We start from the raw sequence: 18,557 nt of genomic DNA on the forward strand, positions 1-18,557 counted from the left end.
GTCTAGAAAGAGTATTCAAAGAAATTGTTGGGGAAAACTTCCCAAACCTTATACACAATATAAACACACAAAGCATAAATGCCCAGCGAACTCCAAATAGAATAAATCCAAATAAACCCACTCCGAGACATATTCTGATCAGACTCTCAAGTACTGAAGAGAAGGAGCAACTTCTGAAAGCAGCAAGAGAAAAGCAATTCACCACATACAAAGGAAACAACATAAGACTAAATTGTGACTACTCAGTGGCCACCATGGAGGCGAGAAGGCAGTGGCATGACATATTTAAAATTCTGAAAGAGAAAAATTTCCAACCAAGAATACTTTATCCAGCAAAACTCTCTTTCAAATTTGACAGAGAGCTTAAATTTTTCACAGACAAACAAATGCTGAGAGACTTTGCCAATAAAAGACCTGCCCTGCTTCAGATACTAAAGGGAGCCCTATCAACAGAGAAACAAAGAAAGGAGAAAGAGATATACAGAATTTTAACTGACATATATACTACCTTACATCCCAAATTACCAGGACACTCATTTTTCTCTAGTGATCATGGATCTTTCTCCAGAAGGGACCATAAGCTGGGACATAAAACAAGCCTCAAGAAATTTAAAAAAAAAAAAAAAAAGAAAAAATTTGAATATACTCAAAGCACATTCTCCAACCACAATGGAATACAAATAGAAGTCAGTAATTTTTGAACTGTAACTCCACTATTTACTTCCTACATGATATAAAATACACAAACTCTAATGACAAATCAGTGGTTTTGAACTCAATGTAAAATATGTAATTTTAGATAATTATATAAAGGTGGGGGGATGGAGGAGTATAGGAACATAGCTTATGTGTCCTATTGAAGTGAAGGTGGTAGCAAAGAAAAACAAGATGGTTATGGATTTAAGAGGTTAATTTTAAGCCCCACAGTAAACACAAAGAAATTATCAGAGAATATAACCATAGAGATGAAAAGTAGAGTATGGGTAAAGAGAAATGGGGGAAGGGGCAATGGGGAGTTAAGAAATGAGTGTAGGGTTGCTGTTTGAGGTGAAGGGAAATTTCTAGTAATGGACGGTGGGAAAGAGCATTACAACATTCTAAATGTGATTAATCCCACTAATGGAAGGCTAGGGAGGGGGTGGAATGGGAAGATTTAGGCGGTATATATGTTTCCACAACTGAAAAAAAAAAAAGTACAGTCTAAATAGATGACAATTGAATGCCAAGGATGAACTTGTATGGGATTGGAGGATAGAGGACAGGTGGCTCAAAGGGACACAGTTGAGACATAAGGTAAAGGAAATATAGAATGTAAGCTTTGTATTATTGTTGAATCTCTTGTACTTCGTAGCAGCGCTTAATGGGATTGCATAAAAGAATGTTCTTGTTCATGGGAAGTGTATACGTGAATTATAGTGTATGTTCAAGCATGTGTGCAGCTAGCACTCATATGTTCAGAAAACAGAGCAACACATGATGGATTATAGATAGGGAGGGAGGGAGGGAGGGAAAGAAACAGCGATGTGATAGCATATTAAAATTGGTGGATTGAGCTATCGGGGGGCTCAGGGTATGATGGAATTCTGGGTATGGGGTTAGTATTGTTTTTGCAACTGTTCCTATAACTTTGAATTTATTTCAAAATAAAAAAAAAAAAAAAAGAAGAAGAAAAGGGGCAGTTTGCATAAAAGGCAAGGGCTGTAGCAGAAAGGGGAGTGAAAGGGCTTTGGAGGAAATGGACCTGGGCTCACATCCAGGCTCTGCCACTATGCTCACTCAGCCTCTTGGACTTTGTGATTTCTTTTATTTATAAAATGGAGATAACATTATCTTTCAGGGCTATTGTACTGTGAAGGGCTTAGCACAGTGTGCCTGTTTGGATATTATGTCCCCCAAGAAAAAGTCATGATCTTTTAATCCAATCTTGTGGGATATTTGGATTAGGTTTCCATGGAGATGTGACTACAACTGTAGATGATAATTTTGATCAGATTATTTCCATGGAGGTGTGACCCTGCCCATTCAGTGTGGATCTTGATTAGTTTACTGGAGTCCTTTAAAAAGAGCCACACAGGCCCAAACGCTTGCTGACTCTGACGCTGATGCTTAAACATGCTTGAAGATGAAGACAGAAGGACGTTTAGCTAAGAGATGAAGTCCAGAGCTTCCCCCAGGATATGCTAAGATAGTACCCCCAGGCGCTTAGAGAGAAATGTCCTGGGACAGAGAACCAAGAATGCACTGGAGCTGAGAGAGGAGCTGGAGCACAACCCAGGATCAGCAGACGCCAGCCATGTGTCTTCCCAGCTAACAGGTTTTCCAGACGCCAATGACCTTTCTTCAGTGAAGGTATACTCATATTGATGCCTTAGTCTGGACACTTTTATGGCCTTAGAACTGTAAATCTGTAACCTAATAAATCCCTTGTATAAAAGCCAAAAAAAAAAAAAAAAAAAAAAAGAGACTTAGGTAGTTGATACATAGAATTTGGGGCTGGGATTCCCCCCTCAACTTCCAAAAAACCCCAAACACTGTTTTTCGATTCTCAAGTTTCTATCAAGAGTTTTAACTGCCCTGCATAGCTTACACTTTGCTATTCCCTTCCTCCAAGTATCAATTCAACTCCAGAGCCTACCTGTTTGTGTCAAACGTGAGTATCCTCACAAAGCTGAAGGACCCACTTCCAAGATGGCTTCTCACTCTCATACCTAGTGCTTGGTGTACCTGACTCACCCCTCTCTCTTCTCATTGCATCTCATCCTCCTTGTCACATGGACTCAGCATCTCACAGCATGGTGATCTCAGGGTTTCTGTACTTCTTACCATCACCAGCTTCTATGAAGCTGGAAATGGAATCTGCCAAGCCAGGGAAGGGCTATGCCAGAAATGGTACAGGATTACTACCACCATAATTTACTGTTCAAAGCAGTCACAGGACCTACTCAAATTCAAGGGCATGGAGAAACAGATAGTAAACCCTGATGAGAAAGTGGCAAAGTCACACTGCATAAAAACATGTAGAATGACAGATATTTCTGCAGCCATCTTTGGAAATCATAATCTGCCACATATATACATAAGATTTGATGAGGCAAAACAAAGGCCACCCAAAGTAGAACTCAAAGCAGGCTGGTGCAATGTGAAACAGGTGGTCCAATTCTCCTGCCCTATCTTTGTTACCACCCTCTCACATCACCAATAATCATGCCTTTAAGTTATTTCACATCACCAATAACAATGCCTTTAAGCTATTTCAACAAAATGGGTTTCTAATGGCACTCTATGGAGTTTAGAGACTTAAGTGTTATTCAGTGCATTTCAAAACACTTGGAAGAAAAGGCTTACGATGCTATCATTCATAAACAGAGGCTATGTATGTAAGTTAAGGGTTTTTTTTTTTGGTTTGTTTTACCTTAAGGTAATGGTCAATAATAACTGCTGCTTATTAAATGTCTACTATGTGACAGTTTATTTTTCTAGACTCTTTAAATATCTTTTTAATAATTGCCCTCCATATAAGAATGCCTTTAAAAGGCACAGGCTTAAGGACAAACATTGACAATTTTTTTTAAAAAGGAGACTGGCTCAAACACACTAACAAATGGTAGAAAACAATGAAAAATTACAGAAATTCAAAGCCTAATACAAGCAAATATGACACATTATGTTTGTCTGCAGGAATCAAAAAATAGACATATAATTAACAAGATACTTTTCAAAGAACCTCAATCTTCAACTCCAAAAGAAGTCAATGTATTCTAAATTCTAAATACTGTACCGTATTCTAAACGAAGCCACACACATATGATACTTATTAAGAAATAATCTTACCTTGTCTTGGTTATCTTTATTCTTGTAACACAGATTTCCAATCAAACGAATGAGATGAGACTTAAACCCCTCAGTTACGTCTGAGATGTCACCTTCTGCTTTTATACAACCAGAGGTACTGAAGACGTTTGTGGTGTCTTTTCCAGCTACGTGAATCAGTCGTAAAAGATCTATAATAAAGAGAATAAACCTCATTTTCCATAGGAAGATTATTTTTAATATTTTCTAATATTTTTCCTGTATAAACAAATTTAATTTATTTTAAGAGAGTAAAATAAAGGTAGAGTTTGGAAAGCTTTCTTTACATAATTATTACAAGACTCTTCTGTTTTGCTTTCAAATTTCTTTGCTATTCTAGTTTGGGGGTATAAGCCATAATGATTACCCTGAACTAGGACATTAAAAAGTTAGCTAAAAATTTTCCACCACATCTTTATAACAAAAAGGTTTCCAATCCCAACTTCTTTATTGAGAAACTCAGCTGAGACAAGAGTCAGCTAAGTCTAAAATAGAATAACGATTTGTAATGACCCTTATGACAGAAACTGAGTGCTTATGTTTTTCTCATCGGTCAATCAGAGGAAATCATGTGTTCCTTGTAGATCTATTTTAGTTACATTCAGAAGAAATAAATTAACACTGTTACACTCTATGAAAAGCCTCTAGGCAACCTATAAAAATAGATAATCTTCTAGGAGCTATGTTTAAGTACTCACATTACCTCATTTAACCCTCTCAAGAAACATATTAAAGGCAGATATCAGAATTGATTTTATAATGAAGAAATCAGGCTCAGAGAAGTTAGTAATTTGGTAGAGTTGGGATGTCAACCAGTCCACCCTGGCTCCTTGCTGTTTCCACTATCGTAAAGAGTTTCCCAGGCTCCTGGTGTTTTATTTTAATTATCACTAAAAATACTGCATTCAAAATAAAACACTGGTCCAAGATTCTAAATGTCTTCTGTAATTCACTGCCAACTCATTTACTGATCTAGATACAAAGTCATCAGAGGCTAAACCATAGCTGGTGCCACAGTTTATGGTAAAGACAGTGTCTTCAGAAGGGGAAATGCACACAGTGCCTCTACTTCTTCCACTTACAGAATTAAAAATGTATTAATTATATTAAAAATTACAAAAGGGGTATGGCAAAATGGCATTAACACTGAGTCCAAAATATTTTTAAATGTTGCTTTAAATTTAAAATAAATCTTTCTTACTATAGGGGTTACCAGAATAAATATCTATCTTTTTTAAAGGAAAAAAAAAGTGGACAGTGATTAGCAGTACCATAAACCTGGCTAACCACAGGGAAAAGGTTCAGTTTGAATTATTTTGCAAACAGCTCCTTAGCAAAGATTACTATTAATGTTTCAAACAATGTTTTACTGTTAAAACCCATTTTTGATAAGAATCTAATACATTAAGTACTATCTGTCAGGCACTACTTTCATGACCAACAGATGTAACTGGGAAAAGTTTATTTACAAATTTTGGAAAGCTATAGTAATATAAAAATAGCCATCATCATTGCAAACACAACCACCACCACCACTATTGTCAAAACCACTCCTGGTGAAATATCTACTCTGTGCATCTTGCGTAACAGCCATTATTATCGTCATCTTATTCATTAGTACCCGGGGTCAAACACCAGGTTAACTGGCAAAATTAGGATGTGGGCTAGGGCTCATCTAGCTCCAAAGCCTGAGCTGTTATCACAATACCATGATTTATCTCAAGAAAAAATATTCAAAAATCTCAAAAACATATATATCACTAAACTGAAAATTAAGGATTTGCACTTGGACTTACAGTATGACAAATCAAAGATTTCTTAATTAAAAGTAATGATGCATGTAACATTTCACTCACCGACTACTTTTTCCAACAAGCCAGGAAAAACCTGCAAATAGCTGAGCAGATGAGTGTTGGTAGTCATTTCACAAAGGACATCAAGGAGTCTGACTATGACCAGTGCCTCCTAGTAAGAAAAGGAAACATAACTTTTAAGTATATTTTAAGTTAAATGATTTTACTGTCATAAATAACTGTAAGAGAATGAAAGATTACGATAGATATGAAAGAGCCAGTGCTTGTAACACATCTAAGGAGGGAAACAAAACTATGGAGAACAAAACAGAAGTATTAAAGTTGTATACGAACAGTCATTTTCACTAACTGCAGATATCTGTCATCAAAAATGCAAGATTATGTGTCATTATGTGTCTTCTTGGAGCAAAGAGTCGGGAAAAGTTCTGATTCAAGCAAAAATATCTTCCAACAGTGGAATAAATGCTCAAAATTACTAGCTACGTACATAACATTTATGCAAACACTTTCCTTTTAAAGCATTCCCAGCATGCAAGTTCCACTTTAAAGATGCAAATATCCCAAGAAATACATTAATTTCTATCCACAGGAATCCTGTAAAATGCTGTGGTGGAAAGAACTCTTGCTGGAAGAACCTGCATTATTTCTGAGTAAATATAAACCCTATGCAATATATAGGTGGGTTGGAAAAGATAATCTTATTTGAAAACATTGATTCACATGACTACTAAATAATTTATTACCAATAGGCTACCTGATCAAGAAACTATCTACTGTATAGCATGAGGTAGTCTACACAAAATTCAAAAATGTAATTTTTGCATAGATTTTGAACTTCATCTTTATACATTATTTGACAAAATGTGGTAGTAACTGTCAGTTTTGGTCATAAAGATAGCTTTCTTCAAAAGGAAGTATAAAACACATCCTTTTGCTAATTCTAAATGTATAGTCATTTCTCTCTAATTTGGAATTAGATTCTGAAATCTCAAAATAAATCTCAAGAAACAACACAAGTTAACTGTCTTAGATCCTTAATTTTATTTAGTAACTTTCCCCTGCTAGTTTAAACATTAGGAAAGAAAATCTGAATTATAAGTCTAAGATGAGTACTGGACTCTTGCTTGGGCAAATCCTTTAGCTTCGGGGGCTCCTATGGCTCCTCTTAAACAGGGAGTTGAGCAATGGCAATGGGCACACCTGATGCCCAGACTGCCATCTCTAGACACCATACATCCTTCAAGAAATGATTCTAGGTCCAAAAGAGCACGGACAAGATGATCCTAGGCATCGTCATTCCCATGGGCAGCGAAGCTCCCCAAGGCCCCTAGGACCGTGCTGGGAGCAACTAGAAGACGCTTCCCCTGGCCAAGGAGGGCTCAGTAGGACATGAGGAAAAACAACAACTGGAACGGGTTGAAAACAAAGCAAGTGATTTTAAACCCATGACTATGTAATGCTACAAAGCAAAAAACTGGTCATCTTTGGGTGATGTCCCAAAGCCAACTCATTTTTTTGAAAATTGGTAATCACAGGCGGATGGGAAGGAAATCAAGCAACTATCCTGCCTTTCTTAATCAATGTATCATGAATAACCTAATAGTTGAGTAGGGAAAGTTTTTCTTTATAAAATATTCCAGGTAATAAATGAACAAGGAATGACAGAATCAAAGTACCATCATTTCGTAACCCCTAAATAATTAACGGATCTAGATAATAATTATCAACCATAGCTAATGTGACAAAAAGAGAGACAACCAGACATTACGAGCCTCTGGCTGAAAGTACGTATCACCAACAAGAAAACAACACTGCCAAAGAAATTTGACTCAAATCTGAACAAACTTTGGAAAGGCAAGGAAAGAAGACTACATTAAAATACTCCAGTATGGAGGTGTACTCATCAAAATCCAAACTGTGAAAAACTCGACAGGAAAAACAATCCAGTTTCAACAAACAGCAAAAAGTGGTTGGTGGGGAAAGGAAAGGGGAACCTATGTATTGAAGGAGATCTAAGACTTACCAACCAATTACAATGTATGGACTTTACTGGCTTCCTGATTCAACGAAATAAACTTGTAGAAAATATTAGGCAATGGGGAAAATTTGAATACTGTTTATTTCATATGAAAAATTATTTATTTTTAGGTGTACTAGTTGTACTCATGTTTGAAGATATTCTTATCTTTTTAGGGATACATACAAAATATTTACTGATTAAATATATGTAGGAGTTTTGACTTAACCCTGGGTAACTGGCATAAGAATGGGTGGGCTGTAGATGAAAAAAGAATGGCAGTAAATTGGTAACTCTTGAAATTGAGTGACAGTGTATGGAATTTCAGTATACTTTTTCCTATGTCTCTGTCTTTCCATGATACAAAAGCAAAAATAAAATTAGAGCGTTGGAAGAGATGATCTAGAACTTTCTTACAATTCTTAAGTTCTATATTAACTGAAATTAAAAAAACCAAAATTTAATCTACCCTTACATGACACACTCCCAACTTTAATCAATAAAATCTTATTAATAAAATGTTTCTAATAATCATCTTAAAATTAATAATGAAAGAATAGCTGGAAAGATTGATCTTTTGAAAAATAAGGGTAATGAATGAAATGCCCTTCCAGATACTTAAAAGTATTATAAAACAATATTAATAAAAATAGGGAGTAGGGCAAAAAAAAATTTTTTAAGAGTTTCAGACAAATCAAAGGAACAAAATTGTGTGAGGAAGAACTGTGAAAGATTTTAAAATGGGAAAAAAAATTAGTCTCAGTCTAGCTCACCTGTCTGGATTAATGGCCCCTTTTAGTATCTTTTAACTATTTTTTAACTTTTGTAAGTTGCAGAAAACTCATGATAATGCCAATTACTCTGATCCATATGAATGCAAATTAGTCATGCCCAGTTAAAATAACATTAATTACTGCCTTATGGATAGAACAGTTTTTGCATATATATGTAAATTCAATTCAGCATTCCTCTACCATATAAAAATAGGTGGCTCTATGAATTCTCCTTTCAACCAGTTGTTGACATCTTACTGGTTCCGTCTGCAGAACTGAAAATCCAGAAATACACCCAAAAACATGTAATAATTTAGTATGTGCTCTCCATCAGCTTTAATTCCGCCCTTGTTAGGAGCTATTGAAGTGTAAAAAGATAAGGAGCCAGTGAAAAAGAAGAAGGGACAAAATGTAGGAAACAAACAAACAAACAAACAATAACAAAAACAAGGGTTTTTGGAGCCAGGTAATGGGTACCCGCTTTTATGTGCCCTTCCTTCTCAGAGGCCAGCCCTTTTCTAGCACCCCCAGCTCCAAAAGTTAATTTGTTAATTCTACAGTTGAGGCTGGGTTGAGGCCCCCTTCTTGCTCCCAGCAGACTACTGTTTTTTTTTTTTCCTTTCAGGGAATCAGCTACAAGACAGTCCATGGGGTCTGTGCAGGGAGGGGCACCAGACCCCTGGTTGGGGGAACTTACAGATTTTGCTGTGATTTCAGCTTTTTCACCAGTTCCAAACTTGTGTATGACATGTGACTGGTCAGTGCAGACCCCGAAAACCCTGTTTCATATGGTTCCTGGGTAATTACCAGTTGCCCTAGAGGAGAGACTAAAGTTCACACCTCACCACTCCGCCATCTTGCCCTGCCCCTCATGATCAGGTTTTGTATTATTTTTGAAAAGGATGGCACCAACTCCAGGAGAGTTGGCTCACGGGATCCCCTGCCTGCTTCTGGCTGCACTGGCCAAAGTGAGGGGCAAAAGTACAGTCTGGGTGATTCCTTTTCATCTTCTCCTTCAGGGGGGAGGAGGAAGGGCCCCAAGATTTGCAAAGGTTGTATTATGGATAAGCCAAAAATGCTAAACATTTGTACTGCTCTCTCCTTCATGTAGGAAGAAAGAAGTTAAATCAGTTCCCAGGACTGGAGCAAAGTTTGTTTAAACTGGGAAAGGGTGGAAGGTGGTAACACTGCAGCCATTTCTTCAATCTGGCTACTTGAGCTGCAGCAGTAGCCTCCCACCTCTTGTCCCCCTTCCTCTAGCCTGGCTTTTCCCTGGATTGGTAATCTTAGCCCTTAAAAACCCAATAAATTTAAGAGCAGAGGTCTGAATAAATTTGCAATGTGAAAAACGGGTGAAATTTAATTTTCTAAAAAACGGTTTTGTGTTTTTTTGCTATTTCAACTGGATGAATGGTAAAAACTGAAGTAAAATGTTGTATGTTTGTAATTTCAAAAATGCTAGTGGGATTGTCCCAATCAGGAAAATCTGCACAGAAGTGTTCATGGGACATAATCTCCTTTGCTTTTGCCACCAGTGGGTGGGTTCAAATTCAAACTCTTTCAGTACCGGAAACACAACACGTCTGTATAATTGCTGATTTTTGCCTATTTATGCCTCTGGAAAAAGGGAGAACACATGAGAAGAGAGTCTATCTTCAGAGATTTGAGTTTTAAAAAGCAGTTTTTAGTGGGCTAATGATCTTGTAAAATGAATGCCCAACCCGTAGAGGCTGATGATTTTCTGGCATGATGTGCACTTTTCTGAATGGGTTAATTCAGACCCTGAGAATGACAAGGCAAATGTGCTTAGGAAGGTCTTGCTTGTCACTTGGACTTGGACCATGGCCAAATGGCCCTGCAGCATCTTGGCTTTGCTGCTGCCAAACAAAAGCCACTGGCTTTCTAAGACTCCTGAATTTACAAATCCTATAATTGCCTAGGCTTGACTCTCAGCTAAACTCTGTTACTGGCCGTTACGGACTGGTTCTTCTCAGCACAACATGTGCTGAACTAAAGGCAGGCGAAATGGCTAAACTCAATCCACAGGCTTCAGACTCCAGGACTGCTGCTGATTTAGGATGCCCCTCCGTGGGGCCATAACCTATGAAAACATCATGGATACAGGCTGGACTGGCTGTATCACATACAAATGCCCAGAGAAAAAGGCTTCCTGTGGAAACTTGCCTCAATGGTTTCTGATGAGAAATTGGCACTTAATGTTACTGAGGCTCCCTTGTACATGGCATGTTGGTTCTCCACTGCCACTTTCAAAATTCTCTCTTCTATATTTGGCATTTGACAGTTTGATTACACTATGCCATAGCATGGGTCTATTTGGGTTTATCCTGTTTGGAGTACATTGAGCATCTTATATATATTCATTATGTCTTGTTGAATTTGGCAAGTCTTTGGCCATTACTTTTTCGCAATGTTCTCTCTGCTCCTTTCTTTCTTATCTTCTGGGACCTCCACACTGTGCACACTGGTATGCTTGATGGTGACCCACAGGTTCCACAGGCTCTGTTTACTTTCATTCTTTCTTCTTTATTCTCAGACTGAATGACTTCAATTGTCTTATCTTCAAGTTGTCTGACTTTTTCTCTGTCAGCTCCAATCTGCTACTGAACCACTCTAGGGAATTTTTAAATTTTTGTTACTGTGGTCTTCAGCTATTTGGTTCCTCTGTGTAATTTCCATCTCTCTATAGACACTCTTTGTGTTCATCTATCACTTTCCTGGGTTCCTTTTGTTCTTTGCCCATGTTTTCCTTTAGCTCTTTGAGCATAATTAGGATCATTCCCTTTTTTTTTTTTTTTTTTTTTTAAAGCCTTTGTCTGATATGTCCCAATCTGGTCTTCCTCATTGATGGTTTCTAATGCTTTAATATTCTCCTTTGCCAGGGCCATCACTTCCTTTTTCTTTGTATGTTTTGTAATCTTTTGTTGAAACCTGGATATTTTGATATTTCAATGTGTTATCAGTGGAAAGTAGACTCTGGGGCATCTGTTACTCAAGTGTGTATCTAGCTAACATTATAACAGACCTTTCCTTGAATGCCAGGAGCCAACGAAAAGAAAAAAGAGAAGGAAGAGGAGAGAAGAGGAGAGAAGAGAAGAGAAGACAAGAGAAAAGAGAAGAGAAGAGAAGAGAAAACAACTTTCCCAGTCTTTGCATTTGCAAACTGATCTGTGGGAGAGCTCTCCCTCAGGGCTTTTTCATACAATGACTTTGGAGAATAGCTCCAGGCCAAAGCATAGGGGCCTCCCTGGTCCTTTGTGCCCATGTATCTCATCTGGAGCATGGCATGGGCCCTAAGAATTCCCTCTGTGATGGTTGTTGGGTTCATGTGTCAACTTGGTGAGGTGAAGGTGTCCAGGTCTCTGGTCAAGCAAGCATGGCCTAACTGTGGACTGCAAGGACATTTGTGGCTGGTTAATAAACCAGAAGGCTGGTTTATAAAATCATCAGTCAATTGACTACAGCTGTGACTGATTACATCAACAAATGGTGTGTCTTCCACAATGAGAGAATTCAATCAGCTGGATTTAATCCAATCAGTTGAAGACTTTTAAGGGAGAAGAGAGAGGACCTTCACTTCTTTGACTACCCAGTGAAGCATTTCCTGAGGAGTTCATCAAACACCTTCATTGGAGTTGCCAGTTCGCTAACTACCCTACAGAATTTAGACGCATGCATCCCCATTGCTGTGTGAGAAACCTTTATAAAATCTTATATTTATAGATATCTCTTGTTGGTTCTGTTTCCCTAGAGAACCCTAACTAATACACCTCCTTTATAGGGATACAAATGTCCCCTCTTCCTCGGAAACAGTTTCCTTTCAGTCCTGTAAGGACTGTATGTCCCACAGTCAGCAATCCCTTGTCCCAGGCAGCATGACTTGACTGCTCTCCCACAAACTTCTGTAGTAGAGCTCAGCGAGCTGCCTTCTATACACAGGACAAGTTTTGGGACAGGGAGTCACTTAGGCCACTAGGAGACAAGAGTGGCCAGACACACATGTTCCCAGTGGGTACACAAGGATGCCTCTGCTCCCTCCAGACCCCGGACCAGGCATCTGCACGGGGAGCAAGGGTCAGCTCCATGCCAAGTCCCTCAGGGGTGGGCAAGGGGCCAGCCAGGGTTCTACCAGATCCCACCATTTTTACGTGGCCGCCTTCTTGAGTCGGCACTCTCCCTGTTGCTGCAGTTCTTTCACTGTTTTCTGGAGCTTTGAGAAACCAGTTATTGTTGGTCGTTCAAAGCTTCCATGGGGGGAGGATCCCTGAAGCACCTCACCCTACCATCTTGATCTGAGTGGGGCTGTGGCGTCTTTTTATATCCCAGCTGCTTTTAAGATTCTCTCCTGACTACTGGATTTTAACAATTTCATTGTGAGGTGCATTACTGTGATTTTCTTTGCATTTCTCCCGTTTAAGGTTCACTGAGGTTCACGTTTAACATTTTTTCAGCATCAAATATTCAAATAATTTTCTGTCCCATTTTACCTTGTGGCATTCCAATTACACATATGCTAGAGACTGTCTGATACCGTCCAAAAAGTAACTGCAAAGTTTATATTTTATCGGCGTTTTTTCCTCTCTGGGTAGTATCTACAGTTCCTGTGTCAAGTCCACTATCTTTGTGTCTGATAAACGACTGGACTCTTTAGAGATAAATGACCAGGACAAGGGAGAAGTCAGGGATGACATCTAGGTTGTGTCCTGGAGGACAGAATGAACACAAATTTAAGGACATCAAGAAAAACTGGGAAGTCAGTATGAAAACTTGTTTCAGCAGTTAGTATGATGGGTTCCATTATAGGCATATTGAGCTCTGAATGATAGCAGAGCCAGGTATTAAATACATCTAGCAGACAGTGAATCTTGAGAGATAGCTTGGAGAAATACAGACCTCTGGAGGCACCCACATGAGAATCGCTGAGAGCACATAGGAAAAAAAAAAAAAAGAACTCTGGCAGAAGCCCATGCAGAATAAAAGAAGAAAGAAAAATATTCACAAAATAATTCAATGGAACAATCATTAAGAAGACCTGGTCAAGACAAAGTCATAAAAGTCAAGCGAGAGAAGATGGTGGATTGGTGAGGTGTACGTTTTAGTTACTCCTCCAGGGAAGTAGGTAGAAAGCCAGGAACTGCATGGACTGGACACGCAGAGCAATCTGACTTTGGGCACACATCATACAACACTCATGAAAACGTGGAACTGCTGAGATCAACGAAATCTGTTAAGTTTTTGCGGCCAGGGGACCCGCGTCCCTCCCTGCCAGGCTCAGTCCCGGGGGAGGAGGGGCTGTCAGCGCCAGGAAGGAGAAGGGAAAACTGCAGTGGCAGCTCTTATCGGAAACTCATTCTACTGATCCAAATTCCAACCACAGATAGACTGAGACCAGACACCAGACAATCTGAGAGCAGCCAGCCCAGCAGAGAGGAGAAAGGCATAGCAAAAAAACAGCAAGACAAACTCAAAAATAAAAGCGGATGCTTTTTGGAGTTCTGGTGAACATAGAAAGGGGAAGGGCAGAGCTCAGGCCCTCAGGCTCATTTGCAAAACCCCGAGAAAAACTGATCTCTCTGCCCCCTGGATCTTTCCTTAATAGCCCTAATTGCTTTGTCTCTTAGCATTTCAATAACGCATTAGATCTGCCAGGAGGGCCCTTTTTTTTTTTGTATCTTTTTTTCATTTTCCAAAACAATTACTCTAAGAAGCCCAATACAGAAAGCCTGAAAGACTTGCAATTTGGGCAGGTCAAGACAAGAGCAGAACTGAGAACTCTGAGACAAATGGCAATAATCCAGTGGCTGAGAAAATTCACTAAACACCACAACTTCCCAAGAAAGGGGGGGGCGTCCTCTCACAGCCATCATCCTGGTGGACAGGGAACACTCCTGCCGGTCACCGGCCCCATACCCAGAGCTGCCACAGACAACCGAATGTGACGGAAGTGCTTACAATAACACGCATACACCACAAAATTGGGCGTGGACATCAGCCTTCCCTGCACCCTCAGCTGGTTGTCCCAGACTTGGGAAGGTGGAGCAGTGGGAATTAACAAGCCCCCTTCAGACATCATTTCAGCAGACTGGGAGCCTCCCTACACAGACTTGCAGCCCAGAACCACCCTGGGGGGAAGGCACTCACCTGTGACATAGCACAGTCACCCTTTAACAGAGGACCAGGGAGTGCAAGGCCTGGAAGAGGGACCCATTCACAAGTCTCAGGGGCCACACATCAATACCAAGGACCTGTGGGTCAGTGGCAGAGACAAACTGTGGCAGGACTGAACTGAAGGATTAGACTACTGCAGCAGCTTTAAAACTCCAGGAACACCAGGGAGATTTGGTTGTTAGAGCCGCACCCCTCCCTGACCGCCCAGACACACGCCCCTTATACAGGGAGGGCAACACCAACTACACACGCAAGCTCGGTACACCAACTGGACCCCACAAGACCTACTCCCCCACTCACCACAGAGGCAAAGCAGGGGAGAACTGGCTTGAGGGGAACAGGTGGCTCGCAGACGCCACCTGCTGGTTAGTCACAGAAAGTGTACTCCACGAAGCTGTAGAGCTGACAAATTAGAGATAAGGATTTCAATTGGTCTACAAATCCTAAAAGAACTCTACCAAGTTAAGCAAATGCCAAGAGGCAAAAAACAACAGAAAATTTGAAAGCATATGAAAAAACCAGAAGATATGGATAACTCAAGCCCAAGCACCAAAATCAAAAGATCAGAAGAAATACAGTACTTAGAGCAACTAATTGAAGAACTAAAGAAGAACAATCAGACCATGGCACGGGATATAAAGGACATCAAGAAGAGCATGGAACAGGATATAAAGGACATCAAGAAGACCCTAGAAGAGCATAAAGAAGACATTGCAAGACTAAATAAAAAAATAGATGATCTTATGGAAATTAAAGAAACTGTTGACCAAATTAAAAAGATTCTGGATACTCATAGTACAAGACTAGGAAATTGAACAACAAATCAGTGACCTGGAAGATGACAGAACGGAAAATGAAAGCACAAAAGAAAGAATGGGGCAAAAAACTGAAAAAATCGAAATGGACCTCAGAGATTTGACAGATAATATAAAATGTCCAAATATAAGACTCATTGGTGTTCCAGAAGGAGAAGAAAAGGGTAAAGGTCTAGGAAGAGTATTCAAAGAAATTGTTGGGGAAAACTTCCCAAATCTTCTAAACACCAGAAATACACAAATTATAAATGCCCAGCGAACTCCAAATAGAATAAATCCAAATAAACCCACTCCGAGACATATTCTGATCACACTGTCAAATACGGAAGAGAAGGAGCAAGTTCTGAAAGCAGCAAGAGAAAAGCAATTCACCACATACAAAGGAAACAGCATAAGACTAACTAGTGACTACTCAGCAGCCACCATGGAGGCAAGAAGGCAGTGGTACGACATATTTAAAATTCTGAGTGAGAAAAATTTCCAACCAAGAATACTTTATCCAGCAAAGCTCTCCTTCAAATTTGAGGGAGAGCTTAAATTTTTCACAGACAAACAAATGCTGAGAGAGTTTGCTAACAAGAGGCCTGCCCTACTGGAGATACTAAAGGGAGCCCTACAGACAGAGAAACAAAGAAAGGAGAGAGAGACATGGAGAAAGGTTCAGTACTAAAGAGATTCGGTATGGGTACATTAAAGGATATTAATAGAGAGAGGGGAAAAATATATATGACAAACATAAACCAAAGGATAAGATGGCTGATTCAAGAAATGCCTTCACAGTTATAATGTTGAATGTAAATGGATTAAACTCCCCAATTAAAAGGTATAGATTTGCAGAATGGATCAAAAAAAATGAACCATCAATATGCTGCGTACAAGAGATTCATCTTAGACACAGGGACACAAAGAAATTGAAAGTGAAAGGATGGAAAAAAATATTTCATGCCAGCTACAGCCAAAAGAAAGCAGGTGTAGCAATATTAATCTCAGATAAAATAGACTTTAAATGCAGGGATGTTTTGAGAGACAAAGAAGGTCACTACATATTAATAAAAGGGGCAATTCAACAAGAAGAAATAACAATCATAAATGTTTATGCACCCAATCAAGGTGCCACAAAATACATGAGAGAAACACTGGCAAAACTAAAGGAAGCAATTGATGTTTCCACAATAATTGTGGGAGGCTTCAACACATCACTCTCTCCTATAGATAGATCAACCAGACAGAAGACCAATAAGGAAATTGAAAACCTAAACAATCTGATAAATGAATTAGATTTAACAGACATATATAGAACAGTACATCCCAAATCACCAGGATACACATACTTCTCTAGTGCTCACGGGACTTTCTCCAGAATAGATCATATGCTGGGACATAAAACAAGGCTCAATAAATTTAAAAAGATTGTAATTATTCCAAGCACATTCTCTGACTACAATGGAATACAATTAGAAGTCAATATCCATCAGAGACTTAGAAAATTCACAAATACCTGGAGGTTAAACAACACACTCGTAAACAATCAGTGGGTTAAAGAAGAAATAGCAAGAGAAATTGCCAACTATATAGAGATGAATGAAAATGAGAACACAACATACCAAAACCTATGGGATGCAGCAAAAGCGGTACTGAGGGGGAAATTTATAGCACTAAACACATATATTAAAAAGGAAGAAAGAGCCAAAATCAAAGAACTAATGGATCAACTGAAGAAGCTAGAAAATGAACAGCAAACCAATCCTAAATCAAGTAGAAGAAAAGAAATAACAAGGATTAAAGCCAAAATAAATGACATAGAGAACAAAAAAACAATAGAGAGGATAAATAACACCAAAAGCTGGTTCTTTGAGAAGATCAACAAGATTGACAAGCCCCTAGCTAGACTGACAAAATCAAAAAGAGAGAAGACCCATGTAAACAAAATAATGAATGAGAAAGGTGACATTACTGCAGATCCCGAGGAAATTAAAAAAATCATAAGAGGGTACTATGATCAACTGTATGGCAACAAACTGGATAATGTAGAGGAAATGGACAATTTCCTGGAAACATATGAACAACCTAGACTGACCAGAAAGGAAACAGAAGACCTCAACCAACCAATCACAATCAAAGAGATCCAATCAGTCATCAAAAAGCTTCCCACAAATAAATGCCCAGGGCCAGATGGCTTCACAGGAGAACTCTACAAAACTTTCCAGAAAGAACTGACACCAATCTTACTTAAACTCCTTCAAAACACTGAAGAAAATGGAACACTTCCTAACTCATTTTACGAAGCTAACATCAATCTAATACCACAACCAGGCAAAGATGCTACAAAAAAGGAAAACTACCGGCTAATCTCCCTAATGAATATAGATACAAAAATCCTCAACAAAATACTTGCAAATCGAATCCAAAGACACATTAAAAAAATCATACACCATGACCAAGTGGGGTTCATTCCAGGCATGCAAGGATGGTTCAACATAAGAAAATCAATCAATGTATTACAACACATTAACAAATCAAAAAGGAAAAATCAAATGATCATCTCAATAGATGCTGAAAAGCATTCGACAAAATCCAACATCCCTTTTTGGTAAAAACACTTCAAAAGGTAGGAATGGAAGGAAACTTCCTCAATATGATAAAGAGCATATATGAAAAACCCACAGCCAGCATAGTACTCAATGGTGAGAGACTGAAAGCCTTCCCTCTAAGATCAGGAACAAGACAAGGATGCCCGCTGTCACCACTGTTATTCAACATTGTGCTGGAAGTGCTAGCCAGGGCAGTCCAGCAAGACAAAGAAATAAAAGGCATCCAAATTGGAAAGGAAGAAGTAAAACTGTCATTGTTTGCAGATGATATGATCTTATATCTGGAAAACCCCGAGAAATCGACGATACAGCTACTACAGCTAATAAACAAAATTAGCAAAGTAGCAGGATAGAAGATTACTGCATACAAGTCAGTAATGTTTCTATACGCTAGAAATGAACAAACTGAAGAGACACTCAAGAAAAAGATACCATTTTCAATAGCAACTAAAAAAAATCAAGTACCTAGGAATAAACTTAACCAAAGATGTAAAAGACCTATACAAAGAAAA

The 18,557-nt window shown here is 38.9% G+C and overlaps 1 protein-coding gene across 1 annotated transcript in view; it reads right to left on the reverse strand.

The window, feature by feature from the left end:
* The window catches only part of ATXN10 (ataxin 10), a 225,650-nt gene that overhangs the window by 117,759 nt on the left and 89,334 nt on the right, over positions 1–18,557 (reverse strand). The window contains exons 8-9 of the mRNA XM_037847617.1: positions 5,706–5,814; positions 3,832–4,001 (exon numbers count right to left, since the gene is read on the reverse strand). Coding sequence (XP_037703545.1) covers positions 3,832–4,001; positions 5,706–5,814 — 279 coding nt within the window. The remainder of the gene's footprint in view (positions 1–3,831; positions 4,002–5,705; positions 5,815–18,557) is intronic.

The sequence above is a fragment of the Choloepus didactylus genome, chromosome 8 (assembly GCF_015220235.1).
Source record: "Choloepus didactylus isolate mChoDid1 chromosome 8, mChoDid1.pri, whole genome shotgun sequence".
Classification (NCBI taxonomy): Eukaryota; Metazoa; Chordata; class Mammalia; order Pilosa; family Megalonychidae; genus Choloepus; species Choloepus didactylus.